Genomic DNA, 25620 nt, shown 5'->3' with positions numbered 1-25620 from the left:
CGCCCTGGGCGAGCGGTGACACAGGTGACAGAGCTCCCCGGCCATTCCAGCAAGCGTGGTGTCCAGCTGGCACCTGCCGACTCGGACAGGGAACTGCACCAGGAGGGACGATTCCTTCGGGAAGGCGCTGCCCGTGCCGGACAGAGGCGGGTGCAGACACCCGAACTGCCCGAGCTCTGCTGACTCCTCTCATGGCTGCAGCAGGTTTGTTTTGGAATTGCTGCTTCTGACTGTCACAGGTTGGTTTTCCCCAAACCTACTACGGAGTTTTATTTTATTTTATTTTATTTTATTTTATTTTATTTTATTTTATTTTATTTTTTATTTTTTATTTTATTTTATTTTATTTTATATTTTATTTTATATTTTATTTTATTTTATTTTATTTTATTTTATTTTATTTTATTTTAATTTCAATCGAGTCTGGCTGGTGATGGAAGGAAGGGTGGAAAAGTGGCGGGTAAGGATCAGAGGAAGGCCGACAGGGCAGGTATCCAGGTATCTGCATGGAAGGGTGCCACGGGTGGCTCACGTTTTATCCTTCTGGCAGGGATGGGGTGTTTCTTGTTGCGCTCCACCCCACCAGGACCACGAGGGAAACGAGAAGGCCCACGGCCGGCCCTGGTTCCCGTGGGGGCTTTAACACGTCAGACTGCTTCTGGGAGCACACTGCGGCGGGGAGCAGCGGCTCCGGGAGGTCCCTGGGGCGTCCAGGAGAGCCGTTCCTCACAGCAGCAGGGAATCGGTCGGGTTGGGAAAGCGCTCTGAGGCCATCGAATCCCGTCCGGGGCTGATGCCCACGCTGAGCCCGTTCGCGCGCGCCGCCCCGTGTCCCCGCGCGGCCGCCGTCGGCGGCGGGGCGGTTGCCATGGCGGCGGCGCGCGCGCGGCGCTGGGGCGCGCGGGAAGCGCGGGCCCGGCGCGGCCATGGCGGACGAGCTGTACCTGGAGAACGTCGACGAGTTCGTCACCGACCAGAACCGCGTCGTGAGTCCCGCGGCGCCCGGCGGGGCCTCCTCCGCTCCCCACCCTCTTCCTTCTCTCCCCCGTCCTTCCCCTCTCTCTGTCTTCTCCCTCCTTCCTCCTCCTTCCACCTCTTCCTCCCTTCCCACCCTCTGCCTTCTGCTTTCCTTTCCTCCACTTTCCTTCTTCCCCTCCCTTTCCTTCTCTCCCTCCCTTTCCTTCCCCCATCTCTCCTCCTTCAATTCCCCTTTCCTTCTCCTTTTCCCTTCTTCCTCTTTCTCCCCACTTCCTTCTTCCTCCTCTCCCCCTGTTCTTCCTCCTCTCTTCCCCCTTTCCTTAACTGTTTTGAAGGCAGTGCAGAAAGCTGATGGTTTTCTGCGTGGGTCTGTTCCTTTCCAATTTTATTTCAAAAATTTATTTGGAAAGAAATAAGATAAAATAAAATAAAAAATAAAGCAAAATAAAATAACGTAAAATAAAATGGGTTTTGCCTAGTAAATGATGCACCAAAGTTGGTGCAACTTGTCTGACAATGTAAACAAGAGCAGCCTGTGGCTTTGTAGCTTATTCCAAGAAAAATCTAAACAAACAATTTAATTGTTGTGTTTTCAGCTCTGAGCCTGGGGCTTGGTTTAAAAGGGCAGAGCAGGAGGAGGAACAGGTGTCAAAGATGTACCTGGTCAAAATGGCACAGCAGGGCAGGGCAGGGCTGAGATTCCAGCCCTGAGATCCTAACATTTGGCTCACTGGTGTAGCTGGATATCCTCGTGTCTCCAGGACAGGAGAGGAGCAGAAATTCCCCCCACACCTTTTGGGACAGGTCTCAGGAATTCAGTGTACTCACTGAGGCACAGGTGCCCATGTGCTCCCACTTTTGCCATGGGTTTCTTGGAAGAAAGGGGGGCGTCTAAAGTATTTGCTTGACCAACAAGCCAAAGATGGGATTTTTTTATTGAATTGGGAGGTGAAGGTTTTCGTATTAAAGTGGTTTGTTGGATTTTTCCCCTTTTCCAGGTGACGTACAAATGGCTGAGCTACACCCTGGGCGTCCATGTCAACCAGGCTAAACAGTAGGTGTCACTGCACCCCCAGAGCCTGGCTAATTCCTGTTAATTCCATGTTAATTCCTGTTTCCCTCATCATAGCGAGCATATTAAAGTGATTCCTCTGGAAATATTTAAATACCCTGCCTGTCTTCTCAGGCACAGCCAGTTGTGTTACTCCATGTGCCTGACTGTCTGCCAGGCTTGCTGGGCAATGAGGCACTAAAAAGTCTCCAGTTCCTTTCTCAGGGGTTCCAGAAATGCCTTTCTGGAGGAGGGACTTGGGAACAAGCTGCCCAGGGGCTGTGAGACCCACTATTAAATGTATTTGCCCTTTGGTTTCTGTAGTTGTTGGACTGGGATTCTCCACGATGGCGGAGGGGTCTAAATTAATCCTGGGGGAAATAACTGTGCTTGTGTGGCAAGTGTCTGTGTCAGGCTGGCTTTCCTCTGTTTGCAGTGTGGGCTCCGTGGGAGGCTGGCTGCAGGCTCTTTCTTTCCTTTCTGGTGGCTAACGCTAGTTTCTTTGTGCAGGATGCTCTATGATTATGTGGAGAGGAAACGGAAGGAGAACTCAGGAGCTCAGCTTCATGTCACCTACCTGGTAGCAGGAAACCTCCTCCAGAACGGATATGTTGTGAGTGTTTCACTTCTCACAGGGGTCTGTCAGCTCTTTGTTGTGGTGTCTGCTCTGCCTTGTTTTGTGATCTTGGGGGTCAAAAGCTGAACTGGCTCTTTTTGCAGCAGGAGCTGCAGTTTGCCAGGGCTCCTGGACAGGGACAAAAAGAAGGCTCAGTGTCTGTCCCAGCATGCACACAACGGGCAGGGAAGATCAGTTGGTCGTGGTTTGGAACACACGGTGCTGAATAACACACCAGGGTTTAACTCAGATCCTGATCCCACTCATCTCAATCCTTTTGCTGTTGTTGGGCAGCAAAGATTACAAAACCTTGTGGAGGGGCCCTTCTGAGATCACCTTATCCACGTCCCAGGATGTGCTGTGGCGTGGAAGTGTCTGAGTGGTGTTTGGAGGGAGCCTGGAAGTCATGTAGCATGGAATAATAACAAATGGAACAGCATGTGCACGGTTGAAGTTGTCTTGTTAATTAAACCAGCTTTCTAATCTTGGTAAACAAATGAAACATGAATTTATTAACAGTATTTTATATTTAAAGTGCTTCAGCTTATTGAGCAAAGGAATTGCTGCTTAATGCATGGAGCTTGTCAGATTTTCAGGAATGTCAGCTAAAACCTCAGGCTGATATCCCAGAGGTTTTTAAAAGAAGATGAGAAAATTCAGTGTCTGCTCCCCTTTGCCCACAGACAAATTTAAGAGCCAAATACTAAATGTCTTTGACATCCCACTAAGTGTTTTTAAATACACAAACATCTATTACAGTATGATCCAGTCTTCTTTTAGGAATAGTAAATCTCAGGGTATCCTGGCTTTTATTTAGATTGAGAAAAAAACCCAACAAACTTTTTTTTTTTTGTTCTCCTAAATAATAAACTGGTTCACATACATGAAATACTGTCAGTCTCCAAATCTGCCTGAGTTGGAAGGTAATTATTTACTGCGTTAGTTCTGTGTGATGGAATATATGTATTGAAAGTTGCACGAGTAGTGTCACATTTGTAGCCCAAATTTAACAGGTTTTTCCCTCATTTCTTTTGGAAATACCAAGTCTCTTGGCTCACTAGAACTGGCCAGGAAATTGTCAACCTGTACCGTTATATTTAATGTATTAAAACGAACAAGTGACTTCTGACATAGGAACAAATAATTATTTTTTACCTCTGTCTTAGCAGCTTGTGTATTTTTAAAATAAGATTCCAGTATCACTGGATGTTTGGGTTGGGAAGGACTTTAAAGCTCGTGTCATTCCAATCCCTTGGCACGGGCAGGGAATCTTCCTCTAGATCTCCCAAGGGAAGCTATATGGAGGTAACTTTTGTCCCCCATTATTTTTAAATCTCTTCTTTTGGACTGCTGGAGTGTGGGTGCCTGCTCAGGCGGGATGGCCGTGGGTGCAGGGCCGGGGTGACCCTTGGGGGGCTCAGGGCCCTGGGCTGGGAGAGCTCCGGGGCAGCCCTGGCGTGCTGGGAGCCCTGCACTGCTGCCTGCTGGCGGTAGGTGTAGCCGGAATGCTGTGGATCCAGCACTCCTGAAGGGAGAGGGATGGAATTCCCTCTGCACTGCTCCTCCTCCTTAACACTGCACACTCTTTCCTTGCTGCTTGCTGCACTGGGGGACTGAGACTGCCCATCTTCATTTATCCTCTGACCTGCCTGTGTTTTCTTGCCACTTGCTCTTTTGCTGTCTAATTAAAGCAACTTTTTAATCCTGATAAACAAAAGAAACTTAAATTAATTTATAGTATTTTATATTTGAAGTGCTTCAGCTTATTAAGCAAAGGAATTGCTGCTTAATTAATTTCTTTTTCCTCATTGCTGCTTGTCAGATTTTCAGGAATGTCATCTCCAACTTCAGTCAGATACCCTAGAGGTTTTTAAAAGAAGATGAGAAAATTCAGTGTCTGTTCCCCTTTGCCCACAGACAAATTTAAGACCCAAACACTAAATGCCTTTGACATCCCACCAAATGTTTTTAAATACACAGATTTCTATTACGATATGATCCAGTCTTCTTTTAGGAATAGTAAATCTCAGGGTGTCCTGGCTTTTATTTATACATTGGAAAAAAACACCACCAACTTTTTTTTTTGTTCTCCTAAATAATAAACTGGTTCGCATACATGGAATATTGTCTTTTAATCTCCAAATCTGCCTGAAATGGAAGGTAATTATTTATTGCATTAGTTCTGTATAATGGGATATATTTCATTAAAGCTGCACAGGCAGTGTCATGTTTATAGCCATGGTATCTGTTTAACACAGAATTAGTGGTGGGGTTTTCAGTATGTCTCTCTGGATCCTCCTAATATTAACCACAGCCTGTTAAATGTCCTGGAGCAGGTATAGACCTTGAAGACTGGCCAGAGAGCATATTTCCAGAAACACTCAGTCCTGGCTGTTAAATTAATGCTTCATTTTTAGTGGTGTTTTGCTTCCCTGGTGCCATGTCTGGGCTCCAAGTTGGAGTGCCTGGGTAGTGCAGGCTGCTGTGGGCTCCTGGGGCAGGGCTCCAGCAGCTGCCCTTGCTTTGCTTCTGCTGCACACTTGTTCAGGCTCTGCTTCATCTGTGTCTCATCTCCCAGAGCCAGGAGTGGAGGACAGAGGCTTTCTTCAGGGATATCATTGCAGCTGGAAAGTGGGATGACAGAGCTTTAGAAACTGATGAGGGTTTAAAGGTGTTGGCAGTGTTCTGTGCCACAATAATCATTAGACTTTCTTATTTAATAACTGAAAATAGCAGTCTTGCATACAACCTCAGATTTAAGATTGTATTTCTTTTTTCTAGTGCCACAAGGTTGCAGTAGTGAGGGAGGATAAACTCGAAGGTAAGCAGACCGGGAACGTCGTGTGGCTTTAACTTTTTTCTTTGAAAGAACAGCTAAATGAGCAAAGCTCAGAACTTGCCATCTGCACGTAAATGCCCAGCCAGGCTCTTGGGGTCAGGTGTGTACTTTTTGTACCAGCTGTTTCTCAGAATTTGGAGTATCTGAGCCAACAGCTGAATACCTTCAAGCTTGTGATTTGAGTCTGATTTTTATTTTATTTTATTTTTTATTTTTCATTCCAAATATTTTGTCAGTGATTCTTTTCCACCTCCCTGCCACTGACAACAGGAAGATAATGATACACTAGGAGTGTCTTAGAACAATTGTGAGCCTTCAGACTGCTAAGAATGCTGAAACTGGTAATTCTGATTATCAGTTTAATGCAATTGCAGTCTTTGCTCTGAGTCCTGTGGGTGTTAAAACATTCTCATGGGACATTTACCTCACTTTTGTGAGTGAGAGGTGAAAAACCCCCCATTGCAACACTGCTCTATGCACTGTCCATTGTCTCACCATCTTCCCAGCTCTGGTCCTGCTGATGAAATCTTACTCACAGGATAGAAACACAGCTTCAGGCTCTTCATCACTTTTAAATAACATCTTTGGCACTTGAGAACACACTGTGGTATTTGTGACCTTAAGGATCTGTGCTAATGACCTCACTTTGTTTGAAATGCTTGCGTTGTTGGAAATCTGAAATGGATTTCTAGCTCAGGCTGTTTTCCTCGGGGTAGGAGATTGTCAGGCAGTGCAACTACTCTCTGTCATGTTTGTTGAGTTATGTGTGCTGCGTAACATTCTGTTTTGCTGTGGAGGAAAGGGTTGCTCATGGGTTTTGTATTGGAAAGCAGGCCAAAGGTATGACTTATATTTGGAAGAGGCTGAGATTTTTGATGGGAGTAGGGCTGCATAGTCTAGGACTGGCCCCAAGAAATGATTACTGTGTGTATTTTTACAGTGCCTAGAAGCTCAGCCTCAGACCAAGACTCTGTGGAAAGAACAATATAAGCAATGAACAAAGAATTCCTAAAAACCAGGCCCTTTTCTGCAGTCTAAGTAGCATAAAAGAGATGAAGTTTTGATTCCAGCAGACTGATGGGAGTGACACTATGGTGCTGGACTCAGCCCCAGTGGCAGAGAGCAGTTCCAGCAGGTCAGAGCCATGACCAGCTACCTCCTACCTTAGCTTTAGGTACTCACCCAGATATTCTGAATCACAAACACTGGGTGTTTTGAAGGTAAACACAGAGAGATTGCTTGTAAGTCAGTTGTGCAAGAACCAAGAGTGTGTAGTGGAAAACATGACAGGCTTGTGGAGTTTGTTACCTTGAATTCTTCATTAGTGAGCATTGGGAGAAGATGTGGGTGGACCTTTTCATATTCAAGTTTTGCTGTCAAGTAGTCTGTCAGTCTTTCTGCGTCCTAAAGGGTGTGCTAACAGAGGGCTTTTTTTCCCCTTCTTTTTCCCCAGCAATGAAGTCTAAGCTGTCCACAATTACCAGTGTGCACGTGTACAGCATTCAGAAGGCCCTGCTCAAGGACAGCTCTCCCCTCTACAACACCGACTACGACATTGTCAAATCAAACCTGCAGCACTGCAGCAAGTGAGTCCTGGCTCCCTCTTCCTTCTGAAGCACTTCCAGACTGCTGTTGCACTTCACTGCATATTAGATAGGCCTAGATTTTTAGAAAGCTAGGAAAAGATAACCTCAAAGTCCTGCCAGACCAGGGCCCAAAGAGCACATTGTGTGATTGTTTTGTAAACTGAGCTCACAGTTGGTTCACTTGGTCCTTACTCTGACAGGGAGACTGTTCCAGTATCTTGCTTGTCTGATGGCTGGAAACGTTTGTCTCTTTTCCAGGCCACACTTAATCATGACCATTTTAATCCAGTTCTCAGCCACACAGGAAGAGAAAATCGAAACAGGCTGATAAAACCATGAATGATGTGCTCAGCAAAGCATTTACAGGAGTTTGCTTTCTGTTCTGTGAAACTGTGTTTTCATCTTCTGGACTCATCCACCTCTCTGAAGATGTCTCACAGGAACTCCTTCTCCAGGAGTTGGGCTTTGATCTGTGTGGGTTCATTCCAGCTCAGAGTAGGCTGTGATCTCTGAGAAGTGGGCAAAGCACACAGAACAGTCGAGGCAGCACTTGGAAGTGTCCTTTGTGGTGGAGCTGGAGAAGAACTGGGAAGGACTGCAGTCTCCAGGAGTCACTGTCTCCCTCCCGAGCAGCGCCTGGCAGCTGCAGCTTTTCATTTGTGTGTTGTTCCCACCACAACAGCTTCAGCTTGAAGTCATGGGGATGCACAGTGCCATGACCAATCTGGTTTAAAGGGGGATGCCTGAAGGGTGTGTCATAGGAAGAGTATAGAATTTGAAAGGAGAAATGTGTTTGTATCTGAAGTATTGACAAGAGAGCGGTAGAGAAATTAGAAGTGTGTGTTTGGGGCATGAGTGTGGATGCCCTGGAAGGTGCTGGATAACCCCACCTCAGTGAAGCCGTGCTCTGGGTGTGGCTGCAGTTGTCTTGTTCTGTTTACTCTTAGGCACCTCAGTGTGGTGATATTTGTGCCTTAGGGATACTTGTATCCTTTGGGATATAGACATTCAGAAGGTTTAGATAATCCAGGTTCTGAAACAGCTCTCTGAAGCCTGTGTGTAAATCCAGCTTTGAAGCAGGATTTCCCAAGTAAACTAAGAAAAATTGCGCCTTCTTCATTTGTGACCCGGCTGAAGTAAATACAAATTGACCACATTCCCTCTTTCTTGCCAGCTGCGTGGATTGTCTTTGACACTTGGGAAAGATTCCTGCAAGACCAGCAAAAGCCAGAGGTTTAATTATGGGAGGTTTGTAGCAAACAGAACCTCCCTGTCTGTCTAGATATTTCACAGCTCTGGGACAAGGATCTTTGTACTCTTCTGTGTTTCTATGGGACCTGCTTTGCTGTGAAGACAGTGGAGGTGGTTAGATGTACTAATGTAAATATCTGGGTTTAATGCCTGTTGCCATTGCTAGCTTTCCAAACAGAAGCAGCTCCTTGTTTGCAGGGCATAGTCTTTAGTATTGCCTACTTTTTCAGTGATTATTTGGTGAATTTTGGGTCAAGCCCATAAAGGTATGGCCACACAATGGCATCAAGGCAACCTGACTTGGAATATGGGAAGTTTAGCTGAGCTCTGCTGCACAGTCAACGTAACTATTGACAATATAATTTGTGACAATATTATATATTGGAGGGTTGATGGTGTTTAGAGTAGGAGCTCAAGCTGCCCTGGACTGTATTAACCATGTTAAAAACAGATTGAAAGTATAAAGGAGAGTAGGATTATTTTTCTTCAATGTCTGTTTTCCTTCCTTTAAAGGTTTGAATGTCAAGAGGTTGCTGCTGCAGCCTCAGAGTGCTGTGGAGATGGTGTTGTTTTGTTAATACAGATCCTGATGGGAGTAGAAGTGGACTGTGCACGTGAGCAGCTAATGCTGAGGCACAGAAACGAACTGGCAGAAGGCTGCTTTATTTCTTAGGCAAATAAAAATATGCTGTGTAATTCAGTGGGCTGGGAGGCATGAGTCTGGGCTCTTTTGTGGCATTTCTGTGGGAATTCTGGAAAGCGTCGCCTGTGATTTGCACAGTGGGGAGCAGAGTTCTGCTATTTTTGGGAACTGCTATTCTTGACTGTCAGTGAGTTGTGCTGTAACAATGAGCACGTCATTTAGTTCTTGTATCTCCATATCCCCAAACAATCAAGTGTCAGACCATTATAAGCCAAGCTGCTTCTCAGTCTCAGGGATTACATGGAAATGACTTTGTGTAGTTAAATCGGAATGTCATGGATATCTTCAGTTTCAGCTGGGATTTGCTTACCTGGCCGAGTGTGGCTGCTTGTTGCAGCAGCTGTGAGCTTTGTCAGAATGTCAGAAAGCTGTGAAGGTTTTAGATCCTCGCACAGCCATACAACTTCTGCCCAGGCTTTAGAGAGCGTAACCCGTTTAGGAATAAAATGCAGCCTGCTCCCTGTCCAGCCTGGGTGTGGAGAAGGCCCTTTTCCCCCCAGGAGAGCTGCACAGCTTCTTTAACATGCAAATGCTGTGGCTGTTGCTGACAGATTCAGCTGATCTTTCATCAGAGGTCTCTTGCTCTGTGCCAGCCTTTCTTTCTTGTCTCATGCACAGATTAAATTGCTCCTTTTTCCGTAACAGGAGGACGCAGGCCCAGAGGAGCCGTGGCGCTACAGGAGGGGGGAAGGTGAGGTGAACACTTCAGAGCTGGGAAGGCTAATAGGATTTTTCACTCTATCACACAGGTTCAGTGCCATCCACTGTGCTGCTGCTGTGCCCAGGACGCCGCCTGACGCTCCCCGAGCGCCCGCGCAAAACCCCCAGAGCCAGAGGGACCCCAGCGCTGCCGGCGTGGTCAATGGCCATGGCCCCCCGGCTGCCAAAGCCCCCCCGCAGCAGCAGAGGGGGATCATGGGGATGTTTGCGGCCAAAGCAGCGTCCAAACCCCAGGACACACCTAAGGAGACCAAAGCAGAGGCCAAGGAGGCACCAGGTGTAAGTTACCTCAGACCCCCTCCCAGGTTCATGGCTTTAATGATCTGCTCGCACACTACCTCAGTGACCTCAGCCACTCCTGCACTGCTCCTGGTGCCAAGCCCATGTCCCACTGGGAGTGCTCAGTGACCCTTTGTAAGTGTTTAACTGTGTGCAGTCACCTGGGGCAAAAATGCCTCGTGCCACACTCTTGATCTCTCCACGAGAGTGTATTTGCCATAACCTTGGCATTCCCCAGCGAGCCGGATCTCCAGCGAGTGTAAACCAGCATAGCTGCCTTGTGGAGACAATTGTTCCGTTGTCTCCAGCCATCCCAACATACACACCAGCTGAGGACCTTGCTCTCTCCATTGTGCTTAAAAGGATTTGTTTTGAGCAATAAGTGAAATGTGAGAAGCCCAGGTCTTAAAAGTATCAAGGTGTTTAAACTTGGTCCATGAGGGAAGTTTCAAAGCTTGACCTGTGCAAGACTAAATTGTTTATCTTCTGAACTGCTGTTTTTCAGGACAGGATTATGTTTTCATTTTAATTAGTATAATTTTTTTAAAGCAATGTGGCCAGAAGAATGGGTGTTAAAATGGTAGCACTCTCTGCAGATGGTTAGGCTTTTTTATAACAGCTGAGTACGTTTCAGTTCCTTTTTCTGATTTTAACAGGGGGTTTAGAACTAGTGAAGCCTGCGTGTTTAGGGAACTTTAGGGTCTGGTTGCCTTTTATTTGCATGAAAATAAGTTGGATTAGGAGGCTGCACTTTATTTGATGGTGTGGGTGTGTGGGGGGGTTGTGATTTCTCACTTTGGTGGCTGCATTGGTGCAACAGAGCAGTGATACTTCCTTGCAAACAGCCTACGTGCCAGATAAAACCTTCCTGGTTTGGCCAATCCTTGTCCTTTCCTCTGTTGGCTGATGTGAATTGAGGCACTGATGGTTTGCAAAAAGAACAGTTCTTTCCTGGGAACTGACCCTAGTTCCAAGCCCTTATTTCAGCAGCACTGTCAGCCATCAGATGGGAATGTGCCCCAGTCAGATCCGTAGGCCTGGCTAAGGAGTCCTTAGTAACTTACTCTGGCGCCTTTGATGCATGTAGTGAGTATCTTCAAATTCTCCAAAACAGAGAATTTGCTAAATTTCCTAAAATCTAAGGCAGTGGGAACAAGTGCTGTCTATTATTTTGCTTGTCCAGGAGCAGTGCTATGCATCTTGGGGGCTGGGAGTGATTCCTGTGCTTATTCCTCTCTTTGCTTCCAGGTGTCTACAACAAGCAGCAAGCCATCAATAAAGAACAACATCATGAACAATTTCTTTGGAAAAGCTGCTATGAGTAAGTGCTTTTCTGTGTTCAGAGGTCATCATGGTCAGGGAACAGCCTGTTGTAGTTAAAACAACCCCAAACAAACAAATGAAAAAGACCACCCAAACCTGAGGATTATTTGAAGTCTCTTTTTTTATTATTATATTTTATTTAAGCAGGGTAGAAATTAAAAAATATTCAGTAGGATCAAGTGTTTTGTACTGGAGCTGTGATGGGAGGCATTCAGAAAGGAGCAGAACTCTTTCTCCCTATCCCCACTCTACCAAACTCATTGGATTTTCTTTATATCCCCTCTTTCCTAATAGTTCTCCATACTTTCTTCTGCTCTTTTGTACTCGGAGGGGTTAATGTTTTTGTACATAGCTTTTAAAGCAAAAAAATTAAGAGTTTTCAGTGGAATTTTTTAGACAAAAAGCTTGCTGGAGGGAGATCAATTAAAATGACATATTTGAGCAAACTAACCCAGGAAGGATTTTTAGTGCAGAAGAAATCTGATTTAAAGTGAGTTCTCCTGGCTGGAAGATCAGCTATTGGTGAGATGTTTGCCAAAACCTGTGTTGCAGGGCATGTTAATGGTGCTTGCTTCTCATCACACAGCACTGAGGAGCCTGTCGTTACTTTTAGGGTTAATTTCTTTCCTAAAAACCGAAGGACTGATAAACAGAGAATAAAAATAAGGGGTGGCCTTACTCTTTGAACAGAGGTTTGGACTAGGTGGCCTCTGCACTCCCTTCTGAATTATCCAAATCTAAAGAAACTATGCTGGAGCTTTTAAATATTGGAATATTGGAAAAGGACTGTGGGGCCTTCTTCAAAAATTCCCATATAATAGTGAGTACAAGAGGCTTCAAAGAGGAATTCTGGGAGAGGGTAAACAGCAAAGTTCATTTTCTAACAGGCATCTGTCAGAGTTTGCAGGGGACAGTTCCAGCACTGAGCAGACAAAGCACAGCCCTGCTGGGACTCTTTGAGTCCTTATTTTGGTGAGACTGAGGGAGCTGAGGACACTCTCAGCCTAAGGACAGTCACTGCAATTAACTGGAGTAAACTCTAAAGGTCTGAGAAGAGCCCTAGACCAAAGCTCATGTGCTGAAAACCCAAAGTGGCATGGTCAAGGTGACCCAGTGGTGATGGGGAAGGATTTGTGGATGTGTTTCCATCATTTCCAAAGGAACTCCCTTCTCTGCTGAGTCCTGTCAGGGAGCACATAGAGGAAACTTGTGAGGTGGCTGCGGAGAAGGAGCAAACTGAGCAGAACTGGAAATGATTATGTGTATGCAAGAGAGGGTGGGATTCCAGGAGTAAGATTTATTCCGTACGTGCATGTCTCTCTCGGCTTCAAAGGTTCCACCATTGCCAGAAACTCCTGAGTTAACAGCAGTGGGGTCCTTGGGCGTTCTGCTGTTGATCATAAATAAGAGAGCTGTCATTCCAGTGCTGTTTGCCCTTGCCCAGGGAAGCAGCCAGCCTGTTTTCCCAGCACTCCTAGAAAGGCCTTGGCCTGATGTTGTTGCCCTCCCAGCAGCCTCTGACCCCATTGCCACTGCACTCTGATCTCCTGCCACTGCCTCCCAGTCCTCTTCCACCATTTTAACTGCTGCAGCACACATGGCTTGACATCAGGAACAGCAGAACCATGGAAAATCACCTAGAAATTTAAGCATTCCCTTCTTTTTCTCATGTCTAGAACAGCTTGGTCAATCTAGATGCCTAAATACATGATGGGTAGCATTGTATGTATTCTTGGTGCACAGAGCTAGCCAGGTGCTTTGTAAGTTGTCATTTGATCTGAATGCCCAGTATTTGTTCTTTTTGAATGGTTTATTTACAGATAAACTCAAAGCCAACTCTGTGCCTGAGCAGCCAAAGGAGGAGAAAGAAGTAGTGAAGCCTTCAGTTGCTGTAGCAGAACCAGAGTCATCTCCTAATACTGTAGCAGAGAAACCTGGGAAGAAAACAGAGTCTGCTAGAATTCAGCAAAAGGACAAGAGAAGGTGGGTCTTGCCTTTCAGGGTCTCTGTGAACCTGCTTGGGGACAGCCTGTGTGGACCTGGCTGGTCATACAATGCTGGCTCACCTCCTGTTTCCATCTACTAAATTGTGTTAAAATTATCTCTCAGGATTTTTTTCCTGGTGTTTCTTTTCCATTTGCTGCTGTAGGTGCCTCAGGGCTGTTGATGCCATTGCATATGGCAAGGGACAGGGCCCAGGCTGTCCTCAGTGGGAGGGGATGGCTTTCCATGAGACAACCTCCCACTGTGAGCAGCCGTGGGAGAGACCCTGCAGGCAGCGTGGGGAGGGCTGGCAGGAGCACCTGTCCTGCAGGGAAGGTGGGATATTCCCAAGCTTGTATGTACACAGCTTGCAGCACAAAGTTGTGTTTGTTGATCTCCATAGCTCATGTACGGCTGCTTTCAATGCCACTGGTTTACTTTGGGCTGAGGCTCCAAGTTAATTTTAAGTTCAGCCCTTTGTGTTTAATCCAACCCAAACTGACAGAGACAAAGAATCACTACAGTCTGATGGCTCTCTGGTGGCCTATGAGTAATTAATTGGTGGTCTCAATCCATTTCTAAATGAATAGGTAAGCACACCACCCAGCCCACCATCGCAGTTAGCACTAACTGCTTGTCTTATTGATAGTCTTGTCCAAGAAGCCAAGGGCCCGGAGGTGTTGGCAGTGTGGATTGGGAAGGCCACTTGGGCTGTCCCAGCTCTTTGAGGATACGTGGGCCTTTAGCCTCCAGGCTTGTTCGTCTGACACGTCTCGCCAGCATTAAAAAGAAAGAAGCTATTTTATTTTTCCAGTAGTCTTTAAAAATGGCTCCAGGATTCTGAGACACTACCTCATAGTCAGTCAGTGGCAAGCAGTCTGTCGAAAGAGCTTCTGAGTGATGCTTTTGGGGACACTGGGAGCCTGAGCTAAAGAGACAAGATCAGAAATACACTCTTGCCAGGCTGCTGTGGCCAAGTGAGGTACTGGGCTGAACTGCAGAGGGGCTAAAGAAACCCTCCTTGTTTCGGAGAGCTGGATCTGGGGAAGGATGAGAGGCCTGGAAATGCCCGTGCACCTATGCCTGGTTGTGCAGTGGGTGTGCAGTTCTGAGTATGCGATGCTCGTGTTTTTAAGAGGTGTTTGATTTCCTTCCATGAGGAATGTGCTCGTCCAAATGCACGTGATGCTTTCATACACACATGAGAGATCATGGGTGTTCATTCCCTTCTTTTTCCCTTTCTGTGGCAGTAAAATGAAGAGAGTGGATAGGTCAGATGACGAGGAAGAAAGAGATCCCGAAAATGTCAAGAAAAAGAGGAAACGAATCAAGCAACTTCAGTCTGACAGCAGTGATGAGGAAGGTAAAAAGATCTGTAAACAATCAGGCTTGTAGGTCTGATTTCCAAAACATTACTCTCCAAATCTGTTGGTCAGTGATTGAGGGAATAGTTTAAAGGACTAAAGACTGTGGAGATGGCTGTAGCCTGAGCTTTCTGTTTATCTTTGTACTGCAAGCGCTTGGGCATAGAGTTAAGATGTCTCGAAACAAAGATTCAGTCTTTGTTTTAGCTTAGCTCAGACCTGGCTTTCTCCTCACCAAGTGTGCTGCCAGTGCCACTGATGTGTGGAAGGAGGTTCCCAAATCTCTTTTGAAAGATAGCGCACCTTCTGGAGCCCTAGGGCTGGCCAGAACCAGTTCATGTGGGGAGGAAACACTCACAAGTGGCCTCCCTCTCCTCACAGCATCATTTTTAGTATCTGTCTGTTTGTACAAAGGGTTTGGAAGACAGTGTTGGAAGCAAGACATCCAAAAAGAAAAGAGATAATAGGGAAGTTGGAGGCAAAGCAGTTGAGCAGTATCCGATGCGACTCTGCGTCTCCTCGGTGGCTGTGACAGGAGTGGAGTGCCCAGAACATTGCAAGATTTGGGTTTATAATGAGGAACAGCAGGGCTGGATCCCAAAGAATTTGGATAATTGAGGTGACAAATGCCGTTCAATATAGATAACTGGAAAATAAATTGGAATTGAGCTTGAGAGCATGTGCTAAATGGAACAATCATCCAGCAGGCTGCTCAGGAAAAGAACTTGGGGATCATTATGGATGAGTAATTGAAACCACCAGTTTGGTGTAGAGCTCCAGAAAAAGAAGGTGAAACAGTAAATGGGGTGTGTTGGTGAGGAGGTGGAGTCCCTCAGGAGAGCCAGACAGAGCTGATTCCTCATTTAATATGGCTGGAACATGGGAAACAACCAGGACATCAGGAAAATCTTTAGTGCCAGGGAGAGGTGGCTGCTGTTGGTATCTTTGCAGTATCTGTGGCACCTCTAGGCTTGTTCTCATTGTTTCCTTGCTGCCCGCATTATTTCAAATGATCTTTGTCATTAGGTATAGATCACTTCTTAGACTATTCCACAGGATGATAAATCTCTCAGGAAGCTGTTCTTCATGGTCAGCTTTAATTCCATCACATTCCAGTGTGAAGCTCCTTGTTTGGCTATAAAAAATATATATACATATTTGCCCACATTCTTCGGTGCTTATTTCTTTAAATGTTTGTCTTTCCATTTCCTCATCACTCCCCTACTGACAAGCTGAGTTGTTTAGCTCTGAGGAGGGAATTTTGAAATCAGCCCATCCCTGCTTGGCTGGAATCTTTCAGCTCCTCCACATCCTGTGAGTGAGATCAGGCAGGAGTTTGACATGTTGGAACTCTCTGGTCTCCTATGAGATACCTGCATGACCTCAGCACGTGTTTAACAATTAATGCTTTCGAGTGGGATACCTCCTGGTTTCATTTATTCCAAGGTTTAATTCTTTTTAGTGACCAGGGATAGAACCTGAGGGAATGGCTAGAGCTGTGTCAGGGCAACTTTAGGTTTGATATTAGGGAAAAGTTCTTCCCCTAGAGGGTGGTCAGGCACTAGGGAGGTTTTTTGTCACTGCTGTTGCTGCTCCTGCATCAGAACCCTCTTTGTTCTTCATTTCTTTTTGTCATGCATTAGAATTGTAAATTTATGCAAATTACAGCACATGTATACAAATTTGGATATCACTCAGTTTGCCCTTTCAAAAGAGAAAATGAGACTTGAGAGAATTCAGGCCTTTGGTCCTACTGCTTGCCCTTCTAAATCCAACCAGATGAAAGAAGATAGATTTGAATTGTTTGGAATATTTCTAATGAGTCCAAACTGGTAATATTATATTCCGTATTGAAGTAGAAGACTGTGAGTTGGATTAAAAAAAAAACAACAGTTAAATATATATATATATATATATATATATGTATATATATGTATATATACACAGCAGTTGGACTTCAAGGGCATCTGTCCCTGGAAAGGTTGGAAGCAGGTTTCTCCAGAGAGCAGAGGCAACTTGAATCAACAGCATCAGTGAACAAAATGGGGTCTGGAGTGACAGGCACAGTCAGCAAGGTTTTGTGGGTGTGAAACTCAGCCTGCCTGGCGATGTGAAGGCTTATGGGCAATTCCATGTCAGGCCAGGTCTTCTGCCTAGTTCTATATTAGTCTGCTCTTGGGGTACTAAAAGTAGCCCTGAATAAGCTCTCCTTACACTAGCATCAGCACATTGTACCATGCTGGAAATGCAGAGAGGGCATAAGGCACAATCCTCTCCATTTAAATGATTTTTCATTAAAAAGTTATATTGGTATGAGGGTTCCTTAGTCACTGCGGGTTGTTTTGCTTCCAGTGCCAGGATAAACTCCACAAATGCGCCCACAGAGGACAGGAGGTTTGGCAGCCTCAGCTGTACCAACACAGGCAGCGTTTCTCAGTGTTGACAAGTGTTTTACAGCCACTTTGGAAGGTGATTTCAGTGGCACTGTGACCTACAAACTCCATGGGTTTTGGAGAGCCACAGCAGAAGCACTAAAGCTTCTCACGGTTTTTCCAGGCAGGGTCAGAGCAAACTGAACAAAGCCAGGATTTACATCTTTGGTCCATCCAGTTGCCCAACTTGTATCTATTTCATGCAGCTGTTGCTGTTGAGCAAACTGTGGGCAGCAGCTAGTGGTTGACTCAGGAGTTATCACATGTCAGAGAGCTGTGTTGGCTAGAAGAGGATAATAAAGTAATAAAAGAGCTTGATAGTAGTCCTAAACACTCTGACGTGGGGAGAAGGTGCCTTCTGCCTGCCAAAAGCTGGGGAAATTGTTTGAAGGAAGCTGAAAAAAGCCCAAATTTCCCCCTCGGAATCTAATGGAGCTGGCACACCTTCAGCAGCCTCTGCTCAAGCACGGCAGAGGCTTTTCACCAGGCTGGTTTTCAACCCTCTTAGCTTGTCCTCTCCTGAAGATGATTTCCAAGGGCTGAGGCCAGACTGGGCAGTGGTAGTGCAGGTTTGGTGCTGAGCAGTCTGTGGAGGCCTTAGCGCATGGCTGCTGTGAGACTTGGAAAAACTCTGAGAGTTGTGAGCTCCCCGCAGCCCCTCAGCCACCCCAGCACTTCCACCTGGGAGCAGAGCTGTTGTTTGGCTCTGTCCTCACAGTGCTCCAGAGCAAGGTGAAACCCCAGGCGTGTTATCCCACTGTGTTTGCATTCCCCTGCCTCCTTACTGCAGTAGTTGAGAGGCCGAGTGCGTGTTTGAGGAACGTAATTTATGGTTGGGCCTTGGCAGCCGAGCAGTTCCACTGGAGGCCTGGGTAACCTCGGAGGTCAGCTGGCTGCGTGCCCGGCAGCGCCGGAGCTCTTCACACCACCCTCATCCCTCGGGACAGCTCTGGAGCCCGGCTCCGTGTGGGGATAAGGGTGGTGCTGCAGCCAGCAGGGCTGAGAGCAGGAGCCAGGCAGGCACTGCCTGCTCCAGCCACATCCGTGCCGTGGTGAAGCAATAGGTCACAGGAGTGGTTTGTTCCCCCACATTCCCAGCTCTCCCCCACATCCCAGGGCTTGCGTGGCAGCATTTCTCACTTGGATCTCCTGGAGCTCTGTCCCCCTGCCAGCCCCACAGGAGGGTGACCCTGCCTTGCTCGTTGGTCTGAAGCCCTGCTTGTCTCACATTGACGTTGCTGGTGGAGGCTCCAGAGCTCACTTTGCTCCCTACAAATGTGTGAAGGTGTCCTTGACTGGTTTGATCAGTCTTGGCATTGTAGGGAGTCCATTGAACCCAGAGGGGAGCAAGCAGATGAAACAGTGAGAGAATCAGCTTTGTGTTTTGTGGTTGTTTGGATTTTTGTGGTTTTTTTTCATTTAGGGTGTTGTTTTTTTTTTTTTCAAATAAAAGTTTGAGATGTCCCTTAACAATCTTTTAGGATGTGTGATAGTGTACTGCACTTAATTCTTGGCTTAAGCTAATAGCATGGAATGTTTGGGATGTGTAGCACCACCAGTGAAGCAACAACTGTTTCACCACACCTTGCCTCTTTTAATTTCTAAACAAATTACAGTCACTCTTTTTAACAAGTAAGTGAAATGTATAGCTAAAACCTCCCAGTGTCTGTGCTTGGTTTTAAAGTTTCCCTTGGTGGAACAGATTTTTTTGGCTTACCAAAAATCCCCAGCACACTTCTTCCATCCTATCCCACTCTCCTTCCTTTGGGAAGTGCAGTGTGTAGTGTTAGGCCCATGTGCCATCAAGGTGTTTTTCTTCTTAGCAGATGTCCCACCGTCCCCCACACCTGAGGAAGAGAGAGCTCCATCTCCACCACCTGTACCTGCTCTGAAAACTGAACTGGAGCCTGCATCCACAGAGGTGAGAGGAGATTAGAGTGATTAACTGCAAGAAATGAACTCCTGGTTTCTCACAATGCTGCAATTTCCCCCAGGGGTCAGCTGGAGGGAGGAAGAGGAAGCGGAAGCGTGTGCTGAAATCCAAGATGTTTATTGATGAAGAAGAAGGCTGCATGGGTAAGACTGGCTGTGCCCTACACTCACTGGAGCTAACTTTATTGGCCATTGTAACAGGCCAGCCTCTCCCAGGCTTAGAAGGAGGTTCACAAAATCACTTAGTTATCCTACTTGGAACTCCTGCTCCCAGACTTAGGTGACTGTGCCTCTGGTGAAGGCCTGGGTAGGGGGTCAGAGCTGTAGCTGAGTCCTTACCCTTTTTTCATTATTCACAGATTTTCCTTCAGTTTTTTTCACTTTTTTCCTGCCGTCATGATTGCCACCTTCATTTACTGTCCTCTCCAAAGATGCAAGTTTTTAAAGATGGTACAGAAAGAGGTTTAGGGTTTGGGATAAATTCTGGCTGAGATAACTCTGTTGGTTTTTTTTTTTTTCTTTGAGGATAAATCCAGAGCTGTGCAGAACTTGATTATATGTTAAAGAAATTTACAGTATCCTAGATAAACAGGGAATAAGTTGGGGATTAAATACTTTATAGGGTTTCTGTTTCTGATAAGGGTGGCTCTGCTTTCAGAAGGGAAGAGAGTCCCTGCAGAAGTCCTGAAAGCCAGAGACTTTGAATTCCAGCCTGAGTGGCCTCTGCTTCCTCCTGTGACCTGGAGAAAGCTGTGTAACACCACTGCATTGTTTCCTCCATGTTTCCTTTGTTTCCTCCATTTCCTTCATGACACTGAAGTAGAGATGCAAACCTTCAGAATATATTGGTTTGGGGTTTGGGGTATTTTTGGAGGCTTTAAACACTTAAGAGCTTGGAATGTGTTTTTTGTAATGCTGTTGTCAGCCTGGTTGTGTGGGATGTTTTCATTCTCCAGCCTGGCTGGGCTGAGGAGATGCCAGTGAAGCTCAGCTAGTGCTGGGGAAGATGTGGTGCTGTTGTACAGGTCTGTGGTGGTGCTGGGCATGGAGAGACCCGGGCATTCCTGGCCCTGCTCCGGAGCTGCCTGGCCCGGGCTCAGCCTGTGTCTGTTTGCACCTGTCTGCAGAGCTGCATCTTCTGGTTCCCATTAACTTGCTGTGTCTCCTTTAAAGAAACACAAAGCTGTAGCTCTCAGCAGCTGGCTGCACTGGGACTGAAATCCCAAGTACTGCATTCTTGTCCAAGAATTGGACTTGCGCAGAATTATCGACAGCTTTGGCTGATTACCTTGTGGGGTGTTTTGCTCTCTCATCCCAGATAGAGCCATTAAAAGACTTGGAAGGAAAATAGAACAAAATAGCCTTAGATGGGGAGTTGATTTGTACAGACTCTGCATCCAGAGCGCAGGAATCTCTCTTCCAGGTTCAGCTGGGAATATTCCCTTTCTTTCTCTGCTCTTCACCCCCACAGGGTTTCATAGTCCCTTAGAAGATCCAGACTCCTGGTTTTACAGTTGAAATCCATTTTATGAAAAGGGAATGCAAGGCCCGTTGTGCCCTTGGGAGACAGATCCTGTGAGATGGAGAGAGGGATGGAGCTGGGATACTGAGGAACTGGGTAGGGAGGAGATGCTGCTTCTCTACTACAAATCCTCCAGCCTGTTGTGCAGAACTTGCTGTCTGGTTATTGTCCAGTTTCTCTCCTCCCTTCCATTCCTCACCCTTTCCATGCACAGGCCTAATAATTCAAAGGCTAAATAACTTGCAAATCTCCCAGGCTAATGTCAATTTTAGTTATTCTTTGAAATATAGGGGGTTTTTTCCCTTCTTCCTGCTATCTTTTTATTTTTAAACCAACACTAGGTTTTAAGAGATGTTAAATCCTAACATTAGAATGCAGCTGTACTTTATATTTCTCCACAATTTTAAGTGATGGTTTTCACAGTAGCTGCAATAGCAAGGAATTGGTGTCAAAAAGCAAAAGTAATTTAGGGATTAGCCCTGAGGGAAATTGAGCAATTAAAGTGTGTGTGGAGTTAAGCACAAGACACATTCCTAGGCATCAACAGAAATCCATGGATTGAGGGCCTGCTCTTAGTCTCTAGTAAAGGGGAATTCTTGAGGTTTAAGCTTGTGTATTTCTACCTTGCACTTTCTAAAGCTTCAAAGGGCACACATGGGCTTGGAGAGTGGAATATTCACATGTGCATTGGAGGGAAATTTGTGTTACAGCATTTCAGAGCTCCCATCATTTGAGCCACTCTGATTTAGAGAGTCTGGCTGTGAATGCAGTATTAGTAACTGTATCTGTGTACCCATACGTGCTGCAAATACAGACTTCTGAAGTTCAGCTGAGATTTCAGCCAAATAAAGTTGATTTAAGCTGTGTTACTGCAAGTGGAGGGGGTTAACTGCATGGTTCAGGAGTTCCCAGTGGTTCCTGACAGGGCTGACAACAGGATAAGGTTTTTAAGTTCACCCAGTAGTATGTGGAAGCTGCTCCCTGAAAAGCCTGTTGCCTCTGAAGGGAGATGGCTTGGTTTGCAGTCCCTGTTTGAGGTTCAAGTGCTAGTGCTGCCCAGGAGGATTTCATAGCATTCCTCTTCCCAGTCTCTGGTGACGTAGGAAACCTTATTTAATTTGATGCATTAATACAAGTGAAAGCCAGTTTCCCAGAAGAAGGGAAGTTAAGACATCTGTTTAAAAGAATACAGTTGCTAAAGAAAAATGGCTTACTAGAAGAATCCCAGAGCACTGCTGGGAAAGCTGATATAACAACATTTACTGGGATCTGACGGTGGCTTTCATCAGTGGAGCTGACTCCAGTTTAATTTCCGTGAGCGTTGTTTTATATCCCTGGGCTTTCCATCGCCGGACGCTGACAGCAGTGAGCTGGCAATCCCCTTCAGGCAGAGTCCCTGATTGCAGACACGCCTTTGGGTTGATTTTTTATAAAGGATTTCTTTGTATTTGCCCTGTTTGGCCACCTCTGTGGAAAGAAGCTGCCCCAGAGGGTTTGTGCCCCTTGAGATGGGCGATGTCTGCTTTGCTCTTCCTTAACTGTCCAATGTGAGGATGTCTCGAGGTTGTCTTGCCTGGATTTTTGGACAATCTGATTGCTTTGGCCCCTGTGGAAATCAGACTAAGTCAGAATGGTGGGGTTTAGCCATAAAGTAGATGTTCCATTGTCTAATGCTAAACTACTGATTCTAATCTCCTTCATCACTTTCTGATGGCTGCTTGTCAGCTTTTGCCATAGGAGTTAAAATCTCAGGATCACTGCAGTTGGAAAAGCCCTCTAAGGTCATTGACTCCATCTGTTCCCCCAGCACTGCCAAAGCAACACTGGCCCATGTCCCCAACTGCCACATCCACGTGGCTTTTCAATCCCTGTAGGGATGAGGACTCCACCACTGCCCTGGGCAGCTGTGCCAGAGCTGGACAGCTCTTTTAGGGAAGGAATTTTCCCTAATACCCAACACCTTGGCACAACTTGAGGCCATTTCCTAGTGCTTAACCTTCAGCAATGGACTTAATTCCTGTGTCTGACATGTGCTCCTTGAGCCCAAAACGTTCCTTTCCAGGAGTGCAATGGGAAGGCTGCGGTGAGGTCTTTGGTATAAAGATGGCTTAACCAACATCATCCTCTGCTCCCTTCCCTCTTCTTTCCACCAGTGACTGAGAAGGTTTATGAGAGCGAATCCTGCACAGACAGCGAGGATGAATTCCCCAAGCCCAAGGCACCAGCTCCACACAAACAACCTGTGCTGCCCACAAAGAGAGAACCAAAGGAAGAAAGGAAGAGCCTGAAGAAAGGGGCAGCTCCTGCCAACAGAGCCAACAAACAGGTCTCCATCATGGGCTTTTTCCAGAAGAAATGAACTGGGTCTATCTCCCAGTCCTCTTGGCAGCTTGGGAGTGTTGCTCCCTTTTTTTGTGTGGCTCTCTGCAAGCTGCTGCTGCTTGTGGGGGCCAACATGTAGCCCCTGGTTACGCAAGGTGTCCTGCTTACTGTGTAAGGAAGCCCTCTGGACTAGATTTTGTATCAGAGAAAATTTTTTATTTGTTACTGTAATAATTTCAGTCATCCTCACTAAGCGGTGTGGGAACTGCCAGCTAGAAGCAACATCTAGAGGAACTCTTGAAAGGCTGTTAAATCTGGTCATGTGAAATTGTATTTTTTGTAATCACCCCTTTGGTGCTAAGTTAGGAGAGGAGTTGTGGCATTTTCCTCCCTTCTTTGTACACCCTCAGCTCTCCAGATTGATCCAGATGTTCACGTGGGATAGAAGCTGTAACGTAGTAGATCTTGAGGCACGGACACAAATATTGAACATCTGCTTCAGCTTTAACTGAATGAAATGTACTTCATTTTCCCCCTAAGACTGGTAAATAGTTTTTGCTCTGCCTTTCATAATCTTTTTTTGGACAAAGCAGTGCATATAAAATTCACTTACTCTTTTCTTCCTTGAACGTATCCTCTGTAACTTGCTCAGATGCCTAATTATAGACTGGGACACTGTTGGTGTTCTGTCTTTGCAAAAACATCCTTGAGGCTTCCCACCCAATTGGCTTCGGAGTAATTGGGGGAAGGCTTTGCTGTTATTGGGAAAGACCTGGATCTTTAGCCTGGGAGGCCAGTGAGTCAGAGGGAAGGGTGATTAGAGGGCACTGCTGATAACACCAGGCAGGTACAGGGGAACAGTGCAGCTGCTGCGGGGTTGGTCAGTGTTGGGTTGCCTGAAGGGTTTTTTTACAGGCATAAACCAGACAAAAGAAGAGTTTTTCCTTGGACATCTCGTCATCTGCCTGCTGAAGGAAGACTGTCATGGCACATGGTCCTGAGGAACCTGTTATGGGAGAGGAATAAAGCACAGCAATCCTGTTAACCAGGAAGGAGCTCTTAGTCTGGGCCTTCTGCTTGGCTGGTGCTAAGATAGATGGAAAAGATTTCCCAGAGGGGCTGATGCTGAGCAGCCTGAGGCTTGGGCTGGTGTCAGACAGGGGCTGGTGTCGTCAGTGGTTGGTTGAGAGGAGCTGCTGCACCCCAGCAGCATCACTGGGTTCGTGCCTGTGCTGTGGCCTGGGAAGCAAATGAACAACCTTATTCTGGTTTAATGAAGAAAGTTGTAACTGTTGAGAGAAAAACCCACCCTGCTGTAGTGGTTCTGTTGTTCTTGTAGTGTTGAGGGGGTGTTTATAAAGGTAATAATAAGTAACAAATCCCATTTAAACACAGATTTGTTTGTTTGTTTTAATTTGTCCTTATTCATTAAATAATATGTCAAATCCTGATTTCCAAGGGTTGTGATATTTGACTGCATGGAAGTCAAAGACATTTCCCTGGTGAAGTGGGTGAAGATTTCTTCCATCAAAACCAGGGCTGGAAGCTTTCAACTGTTTTTGGGCATCTGAAACCTCAAAACACCAGTATTTGTATTGAATTTGGACCCCTGGAGTGTCATTGCTGTGGCAGAGGGACAGGACGGGGTGTCCTGGTGCTCCTGCTCCTCACCTCTGCCGTGGTCTCTCTGGAGCTCCCGGCTCCACCCCGACTCCTGTAACCAGATCGACGTCATACGGCACTTCCTCAGGAAAATGACTTAATGTCTGCAGGAGCAGGACCCGGGAGAACTTCACACTTCCAAAAATCATGATCTCATACTCCCCACTCCCGCACTCCATGGGCTGCCAGCCCCAGGGGGGCTTCAGGTCCCTGGATGCCCCTTTGGCTGAGACTGGAGTGTCCCCAGGCAGTGCCTGGGAGGAAGGAATTGGGGCTGGAGAGAGGGAGAAGGCTCCTTGTGGGTGGGGGTCATTCCTTTGGCACCCAGGGGCTGGAGGGGGGAAAATGTCCCAGTGCCAGGCTCTGGCACAACTCCTGCCTCGGGACGTGGTACTGGAGGGGCTCAGCGTCCAAAGGCTCCTCCTGGAGATGCAGAGGTCTTTATACCTGTGTATGTGTCATTTATAGCTGGAGATTCAAATCCCAGGGGGATCTGCTCTGCTCTTCCCCCTGTATCTCCCTTCCCACCACATTTACACCCTCAGAAGAGTCTCAGAAGAGGCAGTGGGAAAGGTTCATTCAATGGAGTGCAGTTTATAGTGTTTCTTTCCTCCTAACAGCCTTACTTCAGGCAGAGGAATCTTCATCCTTGTTTTCCAGGTGCACTGAGGAGTTGCACTGTCAGACACTCCAGGCTAGACCTATTGGTGCACTGGGCTGTGGTTGGACAAGGTGCTTCTGAACCAGCAGCCCCTGGGAGGGGGCTGGAAGTGCTGCTCTGAGGGATGCAAAAGCCCCATCCCTTGTTCAGGAGACAGCTGAGGTGATTTATAACCCTCCTTCCCACGGGGCAGGGCCTGCTCGGAAGGAGCCGTGCCGCTCTTCCCGCTCGGGCGTCGGGCAGTTGGGAGAGAACAGCCGGAGGGATCCGAGGAAGCGCCGCTGGCGGTGCCGGAGGATAACTGGGCTGGGCAGGAGGGTGTCCCGGCAGCCTGCTGGGAATTGTTTTCCTCTCCCAACAGGCGATGCCAGCTCGGCCGCAGACACCGGAGCAGGG

The 25620-nt window shown here is 46.6% G+C and overlaps 1 protein-coding gene across 2 annotated transcripts; it reads left to right on the top strand.

The window, feature by feature from the left end:
• The first annotated feature begins 898 nt into the window (after window positions 1-898).
• Window positions 899-24315, top strand: POLD3 (DNA polymerase delta 3, accessory subunit). 2 transcript variants are annotated; one of them, XM_083855771.1, is made up of 12 exons: window positions 899-986; window positions 1977-2032; window positions 2540-2642; window positions 5427-5466; window positions 6938-7070; window positions 9774-10023; window positions 11272-11344; window positions 13167-13329; window positions 14580-14692; window positions 18952-19046; window positions 19120-19201; window positions 22733-24315. In XM_083855771.1, the coding sequence occupies exons 1-12, from the start codon at window positions 927-929 to the stop codon at window positions 22936-22938; spliced, it is 1374 nt and encodes a 457-aa protein (XP_083711897.1). In that variant the 5' UTR covers window positions 899-926; the 3' UTR covers window positions 22939-24315. The 2 variants fall into 2 exon arrangements, with proteins under 2 accessions (XP_083711897.1, XP_083711896.1); XM_083855770.1 differs by having other exon boundaries at window positions 18949-19046.
• Window positions 24316-25620: the final 1305 nt, after the last annotated feature.

The sequence above is a fragment of the Zosterops lateralis genome, assembly GCF_965231275.1.
Source record: "Zosterops lateralis genome assembly, chromosome: 2".
In the NCBI taxonomy this organism is placed as follows: Eukaryota; Metazoa; Chordata; class Aves; order Passeriformes; family Zosteropidae; genus Zosterops; species Zosterops lateralis.
This window is presented reverse-complemented; position numbering and strand designations above follow the sequence as displayed.

Bases quoted from the DNA above. Each gene is read 5' to 3' on its own strand.
- POLD3 (XM_083855770.1), top strand. From the start codon at position 927: ATGGCGGACGAGCTGTACCTGGAGAACGTCGACGAGTTCGTCACCGAC. The intron at 10,024-11,271 runs GTAAGTTACCTC...CTTTGCTTCCAG, and splicing joins AGGCCAAGGAGGCACCAGGT to GTGTCTACAACAAGCAGCAA. The intron at 19,202-22,732 runs GTAAGACTGGCT...TCTTTCCACCAG, and splicing joins TGAAGAAGAAGGCTGCATGG to TGACTGAGAAGGTTTATGAG.